Source organism: Pan paniscus, chromosome 10 (genome assembly GCF_029289425.2).
Source record: "Pan paniscus chromosome 10, NHGRI_mPanPan1-v2.0_pri, whole genome shotgun sequence".
Lineage (NCBI taxonomy): Eukaryota > Metazoa > Chordata > Mammalia > Primates > Hominidae > Pan > Pan paniscus.
Window position 1 is genome coordinate 91,075,354 of NC_073259.2, and position 18,735 is coordinate 91,094,088.

The 18,735-nt window shown below is 36.2% G+C and overlaps 1 protein-coding gene across 4 annotated transcripts in view; it reads left to right on the top strand.

Moving 5' to 3' along the window:
- The window catches only part of TMTC2 (transmembrane O-mannosyltransferase targeting cadherins 2), a 446,884-nt gene that overhangs the window by 336,678 nt on the left and 91,471 nt on the right, over window positions 1-18,735 (top strand). For all 4 annotated transcript variants that reach the window (XM_003811646.5, XM_034936298.3, XM_055095955.2 and 1 more), the window contains one exon: window positions 6,183-6,264. In XM_003811646.5, the coding sequence (XP_003811694.3) occupies window positions 6,183-6,264 (82 nt within the window). The remainder of the gene's footprint in view (window positions 1-6,182; window positions 6,265-18,735) is intronic.

Genomic DNA, 18,735 nt, shown 5'->3' on the forward strand with positions numbered 1-18,735 from the left:
TCCTTCCCCAGACTTGAAGCAGCCTCTAAATAAAGAGTAGGGCCACTGAAATGAAGTTCTCTGGTTTGTTCTTGATTTTGTTCTAGTTGATATTCCTACTGATGCTGAAGGTGTAGGTAATCACCAATTAAGATACAAATATTTGTTTCAGAATGTGAGCTAGTTCAGAAGAACTATTTTTATCATTTTAGAAACCTTAGCTGGTATGACATTTTCCAGATATGAAATGGAGAAGTTACTACTTTGTTCACCGCTCTGTAATTTACTAATAACATGTAAATAAGTAATTAAGTAGTAACTATAAGCTATTAAGTTATATAAAGAAAATAGGGCCATACATGGTGGCTCACACTTGTAATCCCATCACTTTGGGAGGCCACGGCAGCTGGATCACTTGAGGCCAGGAGTTCGAGACTAGCCTGGCCAACATGGTGAAACCCCATGTCTACTAAAAAATACAAAAATTAGCTGGGTGTGGTGGTGCATGCTCTAGTGACAGCTTCTCTGGAGGCTGAGGTATGAGAATGGCTCGAACCCAGGAGACAGAGGTTGCAGTAAGCTGAGATTGCACTACTGCACTCCAGCCTGGGTGACAGAGTGAAGCTCTTGGAACTCTGTCTCAAAAAAAAAGAAAAGAAAAGAAATCATAGTAGCCTATTTATATGTTGACTGGTTATTGTATTTATGGAATACTTGGATGGCTGTAGAAGAAAAGGTAAAGATTTGTGTTAGTTTATAGAACAAGATTAATGCACTATTTACATTAGGGGAAAAAAGTGTATATATACGTATATTTATACATAAATGTATTTTATATATATTTACATATAAATGTATTATATATTTATATTTATGTATAGTAGAAAAACATTATTTTCTCCTATTATACTCTCAACCTAAAACACTTCTGACACAAGTGTCCGTGCGGGAATTCCCCACAAACCAATCATCAAAGTTACCACAAACCAAGCCGTTGTCCAGCAGACACCAACAGGATGCCCTGCTATTAAATTCTGACACTAAACAGAGTTAGTGCAGACCTCACAGGTTAAGGACTCAGTCTCACAAAACTGCTGCCCCACTTTAGGTGCCAATCCAAGTTGTAGGTTTCCAGGTTACCCACAAACTTCTATACAACATGACTACAAATTGGAGGTTCCCATGACCCTCTTCCTGGATCCAGTTTGCTAGTGTAACTCACAGAACCCAGGAAAACAGATGACTTACTATTGCCAAATTATTACAAAGGATATTTTAAAGGATACAATTGAACAGCCAGATAAAGAGATACACTTGGGGAGGTTTGGAAACATCCTCAGCATAGGAACTTCTGCCCTGCTGGAATAGAGGTGTGCCACCCTACTGGGGTATACACATGTTCTTATTTACCAATGCAGAAGCTTTCCAAATCCTGTAATTCAGGGATATTTATGGAGGTTTCTTCATGTAGGCCTAATCAATTATTAACTCAGCCTCCATCCCTTCTCCTCTTCCTGGAGAATTGTGGGAAGGGGTGGAGCTGAAAATTCCAAGTTTCTAATCATGGCTTGATCTTCCTGGTGACCAGCCCCCATCCAGGAGCCTATCAAGATTTGCCTCATAAGAACAAAAGACACTCCTGTTCAGAAATTTCAAAGAATTAGAAGCTATGTATCAGGAAACTAGGGTAAAAGACCAAATATTAGAGCAGAAGATTCTCCTAGTACCCCTATGGCTCAAGAAATTACAAGGATTTTAGAAGTTCTCTACCAGGAACTGGGGATGAAGACCAAAATACACATATTTCTTATTATAAATTGAAATATTAAAATTTACATCTTTAAATATACAAAAATATATATACGTATTTACATAAACACTCAAAGTCATAATGCAATGCAGCAATGTAAGGTCTTGGTGCCTTCAGGTGTCATTTAGTAAAATATTTCAGAGTTGTGGTTATCAAGATACACTACAGAGTTGGGTAGTTGATGTAATAAATAATTTGTCACTAAAGATAAGGGACAAATATTTGAGTATAGTTTACTTTTTAAACATAAAACAATTTAAGCTGAAGCCATAATAGTCTAATTATCTCATATTTAATATTCCTGCTTGCTCTAAGGGGAGTTTTAGAAATGATTGAAGGAGTGTGTGTGTGTGTGTGTGTGTGTGTGAGAAAATACGTATGTATTTTTATATTTGTGTATTTTGTGGTTAAATAAACCATTGATCAGTGATTGGGAGAGATGCTGCTTGCCTTGTACATCCACTCAGCTGCGTACCTGAGCTGAACAGTGGTAGTGGCATCCAGTTTAGCTAAGAAAACAAAATCAATTAGCTTAATACTGATCCCATGATATAGATTAGGCTAAACAAATTTTACTGAATATTTCTCTTACATTTATATGTTTTATTGCTGCCAATCCGAGTGGACCTGACCAGGCACTCTCCTAATTGGGATGGTGGGTTTTTTTTGTTCATGAGTTTAATAAATACTGGTTGTTTTTAATACTCAGTACAGTCCGTTTTTCTTCATTTCTGAACCAGTACATGTGTTCAGACATGTCAACCAGTAAACAAAATGAGGAATAATGCTTGTTTGTGCCGAATGCTGACATAATATAAAAGACACCAGGAAAAATCTGCTGAGAAATGACTTTTTCTTCACTTTAACTGCCAACCCTCTAGAACAGTAACAGTTGAAATAGTAAATTTGATTAAACATCATATTACCTCTTCTTCCTCATGCTTCCCTCCTACAAACCAGCAACCTTTATCCCTGGTTGGCTTATGAATTTGGTTGACTTTTAATTTTATTTACAGCAAGTCATCACTTAACGTAGTTGATAGATTATTGGATGCTGCAACTTTAATAAAGCAAAAGGATGTACAGCAGGTCCTTGAAATAACATTGTTTTGTTTGCTGTTGTGTTGTTATAATGCTGATGAGGAAAAAAAAATGATTTCATCATATGTCATTTCACTTGTAGTTGCTGTTTCCAAGAACCGATTGACCACATTAAGTGACGGCTTACTGTACTCTCCTGAGAACTGTCTTTTCCTCTTTATCATTTGGCACTTGGCTAAATAAATAGTGGTCAAAGCAGAAAGATGAGTTTTTGTGTGATGGCACAGTGTCTCCCCTTAGAAAGAATGTTCTTACCTTCAATGTGTTTATTTTGCATCTAGGAAAGCATGAGACTCATTGCATTTAAAAATTTGGTCCACTGAGCAGCAAGAGGGTACTGTCCTTTGAGTTTTGCTGCATGTTTTTAAAATTTCATAATATTGTTTTGCCAATGGACTATACAGAGAGATTTTACTACCCTGTTTACTGTGACATTGATAAAAGAGCCAGTTCCTTCTTTTCTGTTCTTAAAACTTAAGTGGAAGCTTCTTTTTTAAATCTTTTTATATGACATTTGTATAGACAGTGCTTTACTGATGATAGTTTTCATTTTACATCTTTTTTCTTAAAGTATCATGTTTTGCAAGTTCTTTGTATATTGCTTTCCAGTGATGATTTTGTCAGATGACCATGTGTTTTGGGGGCTGTATATAAAACAAAATACATTATTTGTCATTTATAACTGCATTTTTTGCATACTATCGAATATATATATGTGTGTGTGTGTATACATATAGAGTAACAGTTAACATTTATTACAAACATATACGTAGGTAGTATAATAGTTAATTTACATGTATCACATCAGATAAATCAGAAATCCTAGGAGATAGGTTTTGTTATCCTTTTTAAAAATTAAGACTATTTTAAAGTAGTTTTAGGTTATTAAAAATTGAGCAGAAAGTACAGAGTGTTCCCATAAACCTCCTCACCTTCCCACAACCCCAGATACACAGTTTCCCCTATTATGATCAACTTACTCTGGTGTCTTAGATTTGTTACAGTTGATGAGTCTATAGTTTATATTACAGTTCGCTCTTTTGTGTTGTGCGTTCTATGAATTTGGGCAAGTGCTTAATGGCATGTATCCACCATTACAGTATCAGATGAAATAGTTGCATTGCTCTAAAAATCACATGCTCTGCCTGTCCTCTTTTTTTTTTTTATTAAAGAAATTATAGTTATGAGTTGAAATAATTTTCCAAGGGTCACATAGCTAAACAAGTGTGGGAGCTGTTCTGCTTCCCTAGAATCTGTACTCCTAATTCATACATTAGGCTGCCTGATTTGTTACAGTTACTAAATCATTTAGAGAAACCTAATTGGTAAGATACTTGCTAATTCTTCTTATTTTTAACTTTATCAAGTGTATGTATAGGAAACATTCTGTCTGTGCTTTCCTTTGAAGTTAAAATGTGGGAAACATTGCAGGGAATTTAAAATTTTTAATTACTGCTATTTGACAAGACTTCTGATTTAATGAGGAGTTACTGAATAGAGTAGCATTACTAAATTGATAGAAGAAATGAGGAAGTCAGTTGTCTGATCATTTGCTTATCACTAGCTATAGGTAGTAGAGACATTAGGTTATGTCTTAGCTACTAGAATAATGAGTTAATGAAGGATGTAGCAACAGTGAGTTTTTTGTTTTGTTTTGTTTTGTTTTTAATCACGGAATGAACAAAAGGAAAGGGAGTATGGAGAAAAGAGTCAAAGCTGCGTACCATGTAGCACAAGTTGTCCAACCCGCAGCCTGCAGACAGCATGTGGCCCAGGACAGCTTTGAATGCAACTCAACACAAATTCATAAGCTTTCTTAAAATATTATGACAGTTATGCATGAACCTTTTTTAAAAAAAACTGATCAGCTGTCATTAGTGTTAGTGTATTTTATGTCTGGCCCAAGACAATTCTTCTTCCAATGTGGCCCAGGGAAGCCAAAAGATTAGACACCCCTAGTGTAGCAAATTAGGTTAATTATATACCTCTAACTTTAGAAAATTGGTCTTCATAACAATAGTTTTAAAAATATGCTCAAAGTAAGAAAAAAACATTGCCTGAAGTTTATGTGGGTAGAGAGTATATAAATTAGGAGCAGGCAGGTAAGGTCATTTGTCTTTACCATGGTCTGTGGCTTTGGACACCACCCAGTGCCTTACTACCCTTCATAGTCACCATATATCTTCATCCCAGCCATGCCAAACAAGATAGAACTGCTCCAGGCAAGTGCTTATTAGGGTTGTTCTCCTATCTTTTGCCATCCCTCTGTGTTACAATGGAGGTAACTGTGGTTCAGAGGCAATAACTAGGTGAAGAATGTATACTTTTAGAATCTGTTTGGACTGTGGTATTCTTTAATGAAAAATCAATTTGTTGTATGTAAACGTTCACCCCTGTTTTTTGCTTATTTTCCTTGTGCGTATGATGGTAATATTTACTTAAAACTACAACAAAGAAGGTGACCTAGCTTTAGATTAAATCCTGGATTAGCAGAATTTTAGTCCTGAGTGATTGCAGCAAGGATAAATAGCTGCTTGAGATTCACCAAATTGTGACTTCTTTTTTTCATAAATGGCCTGTAATGGCCTGTAAATATTTGGCCTGTAAATGCCAAATGTTGAGGCCAAGGATAAGCTGTAAAGGGTGCAAAGGATGGCTGTCTCATTTCGCTTAGCCTTGGCCTTAATCAGCCTAGAATGAGGTTACTTAACAATTCTGTCACACTCTTCTTAGTACCCTTGGATTGTTTTAAATATTTTTGGCATACATACATTATAAGAAGTATTATTATTTTCTAAAGGAGGAATGACTGTATAATTCAATATAATTTGATGAAATATAATGTTAGGTATTTTGAGATGCCTGTCATCTCAAAATTTAAAATGGCCACAGTTCTTTACAGGGAAAAAGAAGGAATGAAGAGGAAACAAATGAAAGGGAGAAAATAAAATAGAAAATGACAATAATGTTTCTTTAAAACTGTCTTGTCTTTCTGGTTTCTGTGAAACCTTTTTTGTTTTTCAACCTTGTCTCTTGCTTTCCTGGCCTGATCTTTTTGGTGGGCCATTCTCATCTTCTGTTATATATTCTTCATGCCTTCCAGGGTTCAGACCTCAGTGTTCTCTCTCAACACTTTTTCCTTGATCATCCTCACATAGATAAAAACAAAAATTTTTTTTTTCCTTTCCTATGATGATTACCAAGTAGACATTTGACTACTTCAGTTAGGCCCAGGCAGTGAAGAATCCCTCATGATCTGTTGCTGAATCATCCATTTTCTCTGTTTTTCAAGGGTCGTAAGAGTGAGGCTGAAAAGCTCTTCTTGAAGGCTATTGAGCTGGATCCCACCAAAGGAAACTGTTACATGCATTATGGTGAGTGGTTGATAGTTTTTTTTCCATGTCCCCCACATTTACTATTAATGTTGATATGAGATCTAGGCTTTGCTGGCAAAGAGCATTTTAAGAGGAGATGGACTTTGTTATTGCAGATTTAGCCTCATGCTATATTCCTACCTTCTCATTCAAAACAGTCCTATTATAGGGGCTGTGCATTATATTTTCCTTTAGTAATTTTAATAGGATTTTAACAGAGATGGCATTACACAGTTGTTTTTTTTCAAGTTCAGTGTGGAGTTTAAATGAGATCTCATCAGGAAAGCATCTAGCTCCTTGCCTTATGCATACTTTATAATAAAACATTTGCTTCTTTTCATTCTAAATGATAACGTATTGCTCATTGAGCATGTCATTTTGAAGTTTTAGAAGTTTACATTTTGGCCTCAAAAGTCTTGCTTTCTGGAAGATATGGATGTACACTAGCCTGTAAATGCCAAATACTGAGGCCAAGGATAATCTGTAAAGGGTGCAAAGGATGGCTGTCTCATTTCGTTTAGCCTCGGCCTTAATCAGTCTAGAATGAGGTTACATAACAACTCTGTCACACTCTGCTCTGTCATTAGTAGTGAGTCATGTGTTTAGTGAGGCAAAGTATATAGCTGGTTTGATATTGTGTAAGATGTGCTTATTTCTACCAGATTTGCAGTTGGAATTTCTTTTAGGGAGCCAAAAAGCATTTACTTTGGCTGATCCCTTGGTGGGGAAAAAGTGGTTTTTTGATCACTGTTGGCTTTGATGTATTAATGACTATCAAGTAGTAAACTTAAAAGTGGACAGAAATTAAATATAAGGAAATAAAACCAATATACTAGTAGAATATTTAATTCCTTCTCCCAGTTTCCAGCTAGTAAAAATAAATCAGTGACAGGCTGCAAGTGTAGAAGAATGGAAATAATAAAATAATGGAGATACTCAAATAACCACAAATCCATTTTTTACTTTATGTTATTGTGTGTCTATGTTTACAAACCTAGGGTTGCAGTGCATTATCTTCCCAGCATTAATGCAGGATGGTACAACTCCTGATTTTGTTTCACAATGCAGCTGTAATGCCATGTTAAAATAGTAGTCAACTAATTTAAGTTTGCTGCAGAATTTATTTTTATTTTTATAGGTTTTCCTATATGAAGTACTTCAGGATTTTCTCATGCCTAGTATTTTTGGGTACCTCAACTGTCCATGAATGTCATTCCATGGTGATTTTCCCTGAGTGCTAAAAGGCTGCCTGTCATTGCATGTTATAAAATAGGAGGTTTTTTTTTTCCACTATCTGCTGTCTGCATTTCATTTGCCTCATACTAATTCTACTTACTGCATCTTCTAAACTTGTTTCCTATAATATTATAGAGAATATTTTATATATATATATATATATAGGTTTTTCATAATCCATTTCTTTAAACAGTATCATTGCTCCTTTTGAACTGCAATTTCACTATTTTATTAATTTTAAAAGTTGGCCCCCTTATTAATCTGGTTATATCCATCTTCTACTTATAAAAAAAAGTATTGTGAGTTTTACATTACATCATACTCCTAAAATATTTTTTTCCAGTGGTGATAGTAGCGGGTATTTCTCCCATGAAAAATTTTTGGATTTAAACAGAAAGTTCTACAAAAAATTTTTTTTTTAATTTTTTGAGATGGAATTTCACTCTTGCTGCCCAGGCTGGTGTGCAATGGCACGATCTCGGCTCACTGTAACCTCCACCTCCTAGGTTCAAGCGATTTTCCTGCCTCAGCCTCCCAAGTAGCTGGGATTACAGGTGCCCACCACCATGCCCAGCTAATTTTTTATTTTTTATTATTTTTTTTATTTTTAGTAGAGATAGGGTTTCACCATGTTGGCCAGGCTGGTCTCAAACTCCTGACCTCAGGTGATCCAACTGCTTTGGCCTCCCAAATTGCTGGGGTTAGAGGTGTGAGCCACTGTGCCCAGCCTACAAACTTTTTATTTTGTATGGTATTTGGAAAGCAGTGATAACAAATGTCTTTAAATGCATGTGTAAAAACCGATTCTTCTTAGAACCCTTGGATTGTTTTAAGTATTTTGGCATACATACATTATAAGAAGTATTTTATTTTCTAAAGGAGGAATGACTGTATAATTAAATATAATTTTATGAAACATAATGTTAGGTATTTTATGAAATTTTATAGGTTTCAATATTTTCTCCTACTTTGGAGTTGGTAATAGAAAGAACTCAAAATGAGGTTCCAAAAAGGAGTAGTAGTTAGGGCAAAATAATCTACAAACAGATGAGAAGGCCATAATTGAGTGCATGAGATTCTTTGCTCACTGTGCTCAGATTATAAAACATGAAAATTTAAGAGAATCTTAATGATTTTCTTTTAGAGGGATCTATTTCAAAGGATTGAATTTTAGAACTGGAACTGTAAAGTTCTGTTAAAATTATGTAATATAACCTGTCTGTTGAACAAATAAGATTGAAGCCTAGAGAAATGAAGTTGACTTGCTCAAGTTAATTACAGGTAAGTTCTGGATTCCTTGATTACTGTCATGCTTTTTCTTCCATAAAATATATTCTGAGTTCGGGCACGGGAGCTCACGCCTGCAATCCCAGCACTTTGGGAGGCCGAGGCGGGCAGATCACTAGGTCAGGAGTTTGAGACCAGCCTGACCAACATGGAGAAACCCCGTCTCTACTAAAAATACAAAAATTAGTTAGGCGTGGTGGTGCATGCCTGTAATCCCAGCTACTCAGGAGGCTGAGGCAGGAGAATCACTTGAACCCGGGAGGCAGAAGTTGCAGTGAGCCAAGATCGCACCACTGCACTCCAGCCTGGGTGAGAGAGCAAGACTCTTGTCTCAAAAAAAATAAATAAATAAACAAAAAAACCATATAAATATATATATATACACACATATATATGTGTGTGTGTGTGTATATATATATGTATGTGTGTATATATATGTATGTGTATATGTGTGTGTGTGTGTATATATATATATGTATATATATCCTGGTTTGGGGTTTTTGTGGTTTTATTTTTGGGGGTTTGCTTTTTTTTCCCCAAAATATTGGCAAATAGAGACATAGGTAGATATTTTCAATCAGTAGGCCCTGCTGTGCACAGTTTTAGAACTCAAATTCATGTCATGACTTAGCTTAAAGTTCATAGAGAATATTTTTTGATAATTTTAATATTTATACAGTGTATCTACTAGGTGCAACCACACTGTTCTGTGTTCAGAAAGTAATACTGTATAGGAAATAAACAGGATGTCATCTTTAGAAGGTGATGAGGTAGGAAGTTGGATACTCCTTGAAACAAGGTAGTCAGATAAAGCATCTTTGAGAATATGATATTTGAAATCTCTACGTTAATCCAACTATTAAAGAGCTACGTTCATACAGAAGAAAGAGAAAGTTCAAAGGTCCAAGACAATATTAAGCTTGTGTTCACAGCAGAGAAAAAAAAAAACCTAATGTGACTGGATCACATTGAACTAGGTAGGAAAATGGGAGGAAGGGAGGCCACAGAGGAACCAGAAGTAGAGCCCATAGGGGCTTGGAGACTGAGATAAGGAGTTTTGCATTTTATTCTGAGTGTACTGGAAGGGACCATGTGGAGAAGACAGGACTAGAGAAAGGTCAGAATAGAACAAGGGAAACTCTGTAGATAGTTGTTGCAATGTTTTCATCAAGAGATGATGGTGGTTTGGACTTGGAAGTAGTTGTGGGAATGTAAATATTTATACTGAAATTGTGTGTTTACTTCCTTTGGAAGATTCTAACATAAGAGTAGGGATGGTGTGTTTTCCATTTTTGTATCATCAATATATCTACTATATTGCTGTTTACACAGTAATGTGCAATGTATATTGAGCTCAGTTAGGAATATCCTCCATTCTAGAATTGAATCTGGATTACAAAATTGCCTGAAAGGATGTTCTATTTGAATTTTTATTTCTTGTTTAAGAAAATACGTACTATGATTCTCGTATCAGTTCCTTGCCAACTTGCTGGTTATAGATATTCTTAGATTGTTATGCCAACAGATTGAATGAATAATAACACTTCCTCAGCTTAAAAATAAATGTTTAAATGAAATATATGTGTTTTGAGTCTTTTTAAAATGCTTTTGCAAATGCCAATGAAAGTGCCAGAGTGAGTGAGTTTTGTATGGGAAATCCACTCTCTTGTGTGATTTTGTGCTTCTGATTTGCTTGTTAGTGAACTTCCAAGTGACTTGGAAAATACCATCCAGTTGGGATTAGACAGAAGGAATTATATTAATTTATATTTGCAGCAATGGTGATTAGAAGGCAATATTTTAAAATGCTATCAGTTACTTGTATTTTTGTATCCACTAGTTTTGTTCAGGGGAAGAGATTGCATTGCATATTGCCTTTTTTTTATTTTTTTCAGATTGGCTTGCAAGAAAGAAAGCAAGCTAGGCAGGTTTATACAGTTAGTTCAGTCAGTTGGTTAAAGGTTGTGCTGTGTGGTACCTATAGTCTCTGGGATTCAGATTTCTCATCTGTAAAGTGAAAGATTGACATGGACTCCAAAAATGTTTTCTAGTACTCTGATTTCTTGTTGTTTGTAACATATACCCAATTTCTCACAGCTCTTTTATCAAAATTTTAAGGAATGCATAGAAAATAGGTTTCAAGCTATGGTATAAGTAATAATACAACATTGTGTATTTGTATGTTGTCAAGTATTCCATGTCCATGTGAAGCAAATAATATAAAGTCTTTATTGAATTCAGTTTATAAATCTCAAAGGTGAGGATTTGGTGCCTTGGTGTCTCATGTGGGCCTGTAATTCAAGGCATTCTCTGTGAATTCCCCTGTACTCTCCAAAAGAATGAAGGTCAAGACGAGAAGTCTCTTTAAAAATTACTAGAAAAACCATTGTTTCAGATAGAATACATTATAAACCTTTAGTGTAGGTGCATAGTAGTAAATTTGGTGTCAATTGAAACAATTTAAATCAATGAACATTTGTTATGAGGTACCTACTTTATATAAATTTTGGCACATGGGGAATTCATGAAATATTGAAGACTGATGTGTGAAAAGTTAAAAGGGAGGAGATTGTAATGCTACTGAAGAAAAGTACTCTTGTATACAACTTGAACAGTTTCTTCTTTTCCTGTCTTCCTATTAACAGTGAGTTTCTAAAAAGCTATGGCCCCATTATATTTGTTATTAATAATGGTGACATAATTCATTTCCAAGGGTTCAGCTGTGTAGTGATGAGTCCTAAGCCTCTTACTTTTAGCCTCCTGCTCAGTATTTATCCAGCACTATGCTAGATATAGGGACACAGTAGAGAATAAGACCAGCTCTAGCAAATCTTACAAACTGGGAAGGAGACACAAATTATAAAAATAATAGTTTAATTAGTTTAAAAAATCCATCTTTCTTGCTTGTGAGCTCATAGAAAAGTATAGATTTTTTAAAATTATAATTATCTGTATTATTATTATTTGGCTCTATTATCAGTTTTAGAATGCTACTATTATACATTTATTAAGCACTTTGCCATCTATCTTATGTTTTCTTGTCCCCGAGTCTGTTTTTTTTTTGCTTCATCATCCAACCCCTGTGAGGTAGGAATAGATCCTAATTACATTTGACCGAGAAAATGGAAGTTCAGAATTTTTAAGTGACTTCCTATTTCAGAAATGTTCAATGTGTTTAGTGGAGGAAGAACTTGAAAAGCCCAGCTCTTTCAACTTTTAAATCTGGAACTTTCTACTGTTATTATTATACTCTGTTTTTCTCTAGGATGGTGTCCTAGTCCATTTTGTGTTGCTATAACAGAATACCTGAGACTGGGTAATTTATAAAGAAAAGAGGTTTATTTATGTCTGCAGGCTGGAAAATTCAAGGGCATTGCCTTTGCTTCTGGTGAAGGCTTTTCTCTACCTCATAACTTGGTGGAAGAAGGTCAAAGGGGAACAAGAGACATAAGAAGAGAGAGAACCCAAGGGGCATTCAGGCTTTATAAGAACTCACTCTCATGGGAACTAATCCATAGTCATAAGAACTAATCCAGTCTCACCAGAGAACTCACTACCACTATAAGGGCACCAAGCCATTCAGGAGGGGTCCACCCTCATGACCCAGACACCTTCCTATAGGCCCCACCTACCATCATCACCATATTGAGGATCAAATTTCAACACGAGCTTGGTAGGAACAGGCAAACCATATCCAAACCGTAGCAGATAGTTCATATATTATTTATTTCACTTTTAAAAGTAGGCTCTGGAGGACAGTGTTAAAATAATAGGTTTGGTCTTTCAACACTGAGCACTGAAAGTAGAGGCTTGAAATATGTAATGAGTTGAATTGGTGAGTGGCCTGTATTATTTTTTATTATTCATAACTAAAGCTACTTAGAAGATGGTAATGGACTGAGGCTATGTTTTATCCTTTCATTTTTAGTCACTTTAAAAACAGCAAGAGGAATTTTTTAATTACATAATGAACCAAATAACAATATTGCCTTAATTAAAAATGAAAATAGATTTTGAGTCTTTGCAAAATTACATTGAGATTACAATTACGTTTAATACTTAAGACCAAACCATCTTTTTTAAAAAAATCAATGTTTAGTGTCCCTTTAATGCTCTAAGAAGAGCATCAGCAATACACAGATACGTAATTAGATTAAGGTTTTCCTAAAGGTTGTTCCAAACTATTTCATTTCTCACTTGTGATTTTTTTATTTCTAAATCCCCATTATTAAAATGTATCTAATAAATTAATACAATTTAATCTTCATACCTTCGTGTATTTTACATAAGATACTTTCCAAAGGCTTTTATAATTGAAACTTTCCCATAACTAAAATGGGAACAGGAAATGGTTTTAGCTTAAAAGCAAAGAATTAAGGAAAAATTAAAGCACTAATATGTTTCTGAAAAGTAACATTATAAAAAGACAAACAATAAACCGTTAAAGAATAATTTCTTTAAAGGCAAAAAATAAAAGATCAATCTACTTGAGAGATGAGACACTATACAACTACAAGGAAAATAGAATATAAAGAACAAGGGATAGGAACAAATGATACAACCGGTTTTAAAAGTTAGGTAACCATCATTCTCAGCAAACTATCACAAGGACAAAAAAACAAACACCACATGTTCTCACTCATAGGTGGGAATTGAACAATGAGAACACATGGACACAGGAAGGGGAACATCACACACCGGACCTGCTGTGGGGTGGGGGCGGGGGGGAGGGATAGCATGAGGAGATATACCTAATGTTAAATGACGAGTTAATGGATGCAGCACACCAGCATGGCACATGTATACATATGTAACTAACCTGCACATTGTGCACATGTACCCTAAAACTTAAAGTATAATAAAAATATATATATATATACTCAAAAAAAAAGTTAGGTAAACATACAATCTCATTGGAAATCAAGGGAATTAAAATATAAATTATAACGAATTCCCTCAAGCTGCTCTAACACATATTCTCAATAATTCTCTCTTGATAATATATCTTAAGGAAATAAAGTTTTTTTAATGTTTAAGATTATCAGCAAAGATAGTAATTGAGCCTTGACTTCGCTATTTGTTACAGGTAAAATGGGAAAGCATATATCTGAAATATCTGATCTAAATATCTGAAAAAGGGAGATAGCTCAATCAAGTGGGATTATTTCCATTTGATGAAATCCTAAATTAAGGTTATGAAAGATACATAATAATGAGACAACTGCCTATGTTATTATGTTAGGTGAAAAAAATAAAAATTATACATGGAGTATGAATAAATTCTACAAAATAACTATGTCATTAGAAAGCAAAACAAACTTTTTAAAATATCAGAATGTTTAGAATGGATGTATTAGCTTTTTAGACATGCACCCTTTTGTTTTCCTTTGTTCGGAAGGCTTAATGTTTTCTATTTTAAATTTTCTATAATGAGCACGTTACTTTTATGAAGGACAAATACTTTAATAAAATATGAAAGAACAAGCACCTTGGTTTTTTTTTTTTTTTTTTTTTTTTGAGATGGAGTCCCACTCTTGTTGCATAGGCTGGAGTGCAGTGGCGCGATCTCAGCTCTCTGCAACCTCTGCCCCCCGGGTTCAAGCGATTCTCCAGCCTCAGCTTCCCAAATAGCCGTTATTATAGGCACCCGCCACCATGCCCAGCTAATTTTTGTATTTTTAGTGGTTTTGCCATGTTTGGCCAGGCTGTTCTCAAACTCCTGACCTCAGGTGATCCACCTGCCTTGGCCTCCCAAAGTGCTAGGATTACAGGCATAAGCCACCACACCTGGCCAAGAACAAGCATCTTAATCTATTGTTCAAGTAGATAGCAGGATAGTTATGGTAACCAACCAATTATCCAAAATTATTGAATAGAACTCAACATGTAAACTTTTAAGACATAAAACTTAAGTAAGAAAGGAATAAAGTAGGGAAAGACCACTTGCATGGAGTCTATTAAATATAATATTTCCATTATGAAATGTTCAAATATGATATTTGATGAATATATTATATATTTGATGAATTCATAATATAATAGTACATTTACTGAGTACTTTTGTGGCCTGAGAAATTCACATATAGCATCTCATTTAATTCCCACAGCGAGATGGGGAGGGTACATGATTATGTTTATTTTACAGATGAGGAGAGTGACATCATCAAGCAGTGACTTTGGAGTTTATTACCCAAGGTTTCAATGCCAGTTAATAGTAGATAAATTCTTTACAGGGCCATTTGTGCTATACTGCAATGTTATCATCTCTTATGTCAATGTATAGAATTATAAGACCATGCTAAGATGGTATGATGACATTCTATGGTGATGTCATTTCTCACCCACAAAGTTTTATTATAGCTCTTCCAAAAAACAAGAAAGAAATGAAACTGTGTTGTAAAGTATACTATAGGATTGCAAAATGCTTCACAATATTAGGATGATTAAATCAATTCAAGTAATATGGTGTGTCCTTACTCCAGAGTTATGAAAATTTGCAGAAAATAAAGAGCTTGGCATCATGCTGGGCACATATGTGCTCATTAATGCTAGTGCTGTTATGACTGAAGCTCAGTGTTTAACAATTACATTCCTGACCAAGCACTGGGCACTTTTCTGCTTATTTTTGTCAGTTCCTGAGTCCTGTGCAGAAATAACATTACCCCTATTTTACGGATATAAGATTTAAGGTTCCAATAGTTTAAGTGGCACATTGAAATCCCTATGACTAGTAAGTTGGCAGAGCAAGAATTTGAGCCTCTTCTGACACCCCAGCTCACAATATCCTTGTTCTTTCAAAGATATGCTCTTACTAAATGTGAGCCTTGTGGGTCCCCAGTGGTGACACAGACCCAGAGCCAGATTGCTGATATTATGGAGGACTGCTGGTGAAGAAATCCAGGGAGCTCTGATCATTGTGTTCTTGAAGGCCCCAGGGAGGAAGGGCAGCTTGAGAACCGTAAAGGAGCTCATGGAGAAGTTAGTAAAAAGAAAAGGGGGAGGCAAGGCACCAGACCTCACCCTACATGGTGTTATTTACACTATCTCACTTGTTCCTTCTAATAACTCAGTGAGATTATACAGATGTGAAAAGTGAAGAAACTGTAACTCAAAACCAAAGAATCAAGACAATAACCAGAGTGGCCTTGCTGCAGGGGTTCCAGCCCTGACCACAGTGCTTCACCTAGGAAGGCTGGTCAATCAACTTTTTTTCTGTCCTTTTCTTTCTTTTTTTTTTTCTTTTGAGACGGAGTCTCGCTCGGTCGCCCAGGCTGAAGCGCAGTGGCACTATCTCTGCTCACGCAAGCTCTGCCTCCCGGGTTCATGCCATTCTCCTGCCTCAGTCTCCTGAGTAGCTGGGACTACAGGTGCCCGCCACCACGCCCGGCTAATTTTTTTGTAATTTAGTAGAGACAGGGGATCACCGTGTTAGCCAGGATGGACTCGATCTCTTGACCTCGTGATCTGCCTGCCTCAGCCTCCCAAAGTGCTGGGATTACAGGCATGAGCCACCGCACCAGGTCAATCAACATTTTTCAATACAAAAATGAATAAAGAAGGGAAGACTGGCCTTTGGTTAGTTTTCAACTTCCCTTTTCTCATCTGTGCCCCCTTTTTTGTGTATGGAAATAGAATCCACTTTAAAAAAAAAGTATTTATAACTAGGTCATGCTTTGCTAAGGCGACGTATAGTTATGTAAAATTAGCATACATTCTTTTCAATCTGTCTTTGTATAGGACTCTAGAAGCCACAAAAGCAAGATTATAAGAACTGAATTAAGATGTAGATGTAGGGAGTAGACAGTGCCATAGATTTTAAACAGTGACATGGATTTGGAACAAGGCACACCCAGCCCTACTGCAGATTATCTCCTTGAGCATGAGGTGACTTGTGCTGCACTCTCTGCTCCTCAGTGTCATAATCTAGATAGGATTACTATGGCCTAAAGTTGTAAGGATTTATTTACAATTTTATAAAGTAACTAGCACATAATAAATGCTCAGTGAATTGTGACAATGGGCATTTATTATTTTAAAATTATAATAAAAACAATATCCTGGCGAATGATTAAAAATATGAAAAAAATTTTGAATAAGGTATATAAATAAAGGGACAAATTAAGGGAAGAAGAGACACAGTAAAAACCTAGGATTAAGAAAAAGAGGACTGTAAACCTCTTTACATGTAAACAAAAAGATCAGAGAAAGGGGATAACTGCAGGAGGATGGAAGATTATAGGTAACCTTACAAATAAGAGAGTAGACATTGTGCTCAACAGTCTAAACAGTTCTTTAAGGGAAAAATAATGGATTGTTTCCATTATTCCATTATTTCCGTAAGTACATGCTCACTTAACTGGGTAAATCACAGGGGCTTTTCTCTGTAGCTACAAATCTCAACATGGCTCATCTTGGAGAACTCTGTAGTGTCTATGAAGTTTGTGTTGTGTGAAGATAAATTGAATACACACACACAAACACACTGGTGGGGCAGGGAGAGAAACAGTTTCTCCAGTCTTACCTATTTTGATTTGGCAAGCAAATCCACTTTGAGGTTCTTGTTTGCAATTTATTCTTCTGCCTTAATTAAAACAATTGCTCTCAAAGCTTGTGTGCCCTGCTATTAACTATTCTGTGCTTTGCTTGACACATCTTGAAATGAATATCTCAGAAAAGCCCATTGAGATGGTGTGGGAGCACACTGAGAAGACCTGGAGCTCTCCTAGGAAAAGGATGTTTGGGCTCTTTGAGCTGCCTGTCTCCATTCTCATTACTGCTCTAACTCAGTCTCAGAGGAACGTGCTCCTTTCTTTAGTTACTCAGAAAATGTGTTTGAGTCGTCTTGTCTACCTCATCTCTTTCCTTACAACTCCCTAGTGTAAGAATGCACCCCATTCTATAAATGAGGCTGCTCACCTCTGGATCTCTAATGAGGTTGTATTCCTCGTCTAGTTGCATCCTTCTCTTCCTCTTTAAGTGATAAAACCCTGAAGATAGTTTGAAGCCCATCATGAACTTATTTTCTCTTTTGAAGCATTCTTGATCCCTGTTGAATCTGTGTGTTACTTAAACCTATGATGAAATTGTGTTACCCTCCATTCCTTGTCCCTCCCCCGATTCCTTCTCTCTCCCTTATAGCTTCTCGCCTCCTCCCCAGTCTCCCCCCTTCTTCTTAGCCGGCAGAAATTCCCACACCCTGTCAGACAGTCATCATAACTCCCTCAGTGGTTTTCTGGCATTTCATAACCCTTTTGCAAAGAGTCAGGGGAGAAATAAATTCAGTAAAGTACTTCAAACCTTCCTGACCTCCTTTCCAGTTGAGCACAGGGCCCTGGCCTTCTGTTTCTCTAATCTTCTTCACACTAGACACCTTCCTTGCCACCTGTCCAAATCAGGACAAATTCTTGGTCTTGTGTTCACTTAGGAACAAATCCAGGGCCTCCCAGTCTCACAATAAGCAGTCCAGATTGATCTCTTGGGTATCTTTTCCTTGTTCACCAGCCACCTGTTTTCTTGGCCGGTAACTGTGGCACATTTATCACATTAGGCCTGTCTCACGAAAACCAGCATTTACTAACTTAGGCTGCCAAGGACATAAAAACACAGAGCAACAAAACGAATAAAGGGAAGGCTAGAGAGATTAGTCTGAAAGAGCGAAAGCATATTTGAAATGCCATGGTGACTCAGAAAAAGACACTCAGCAAGGCTCCTTTCAGAGAGGCAGAAAGAGAAGAACCCCCTCTGTATTTTTAATTATCTCAGAGAATTAGCGTTAACAAGCTACCACTCTTTAGTAGTATCCCCTACCTACAGCTAGTCTAAAACCTGACTGCTGTGTTATCATCAACCCTCTCTTACCAGGAGTGTGTTACTACCCTCTTCTAGTAGAAACACCCCATAAATGACTTGCTTCAATTCCCTTTTATGCACTCATCTTGTTACCACTAG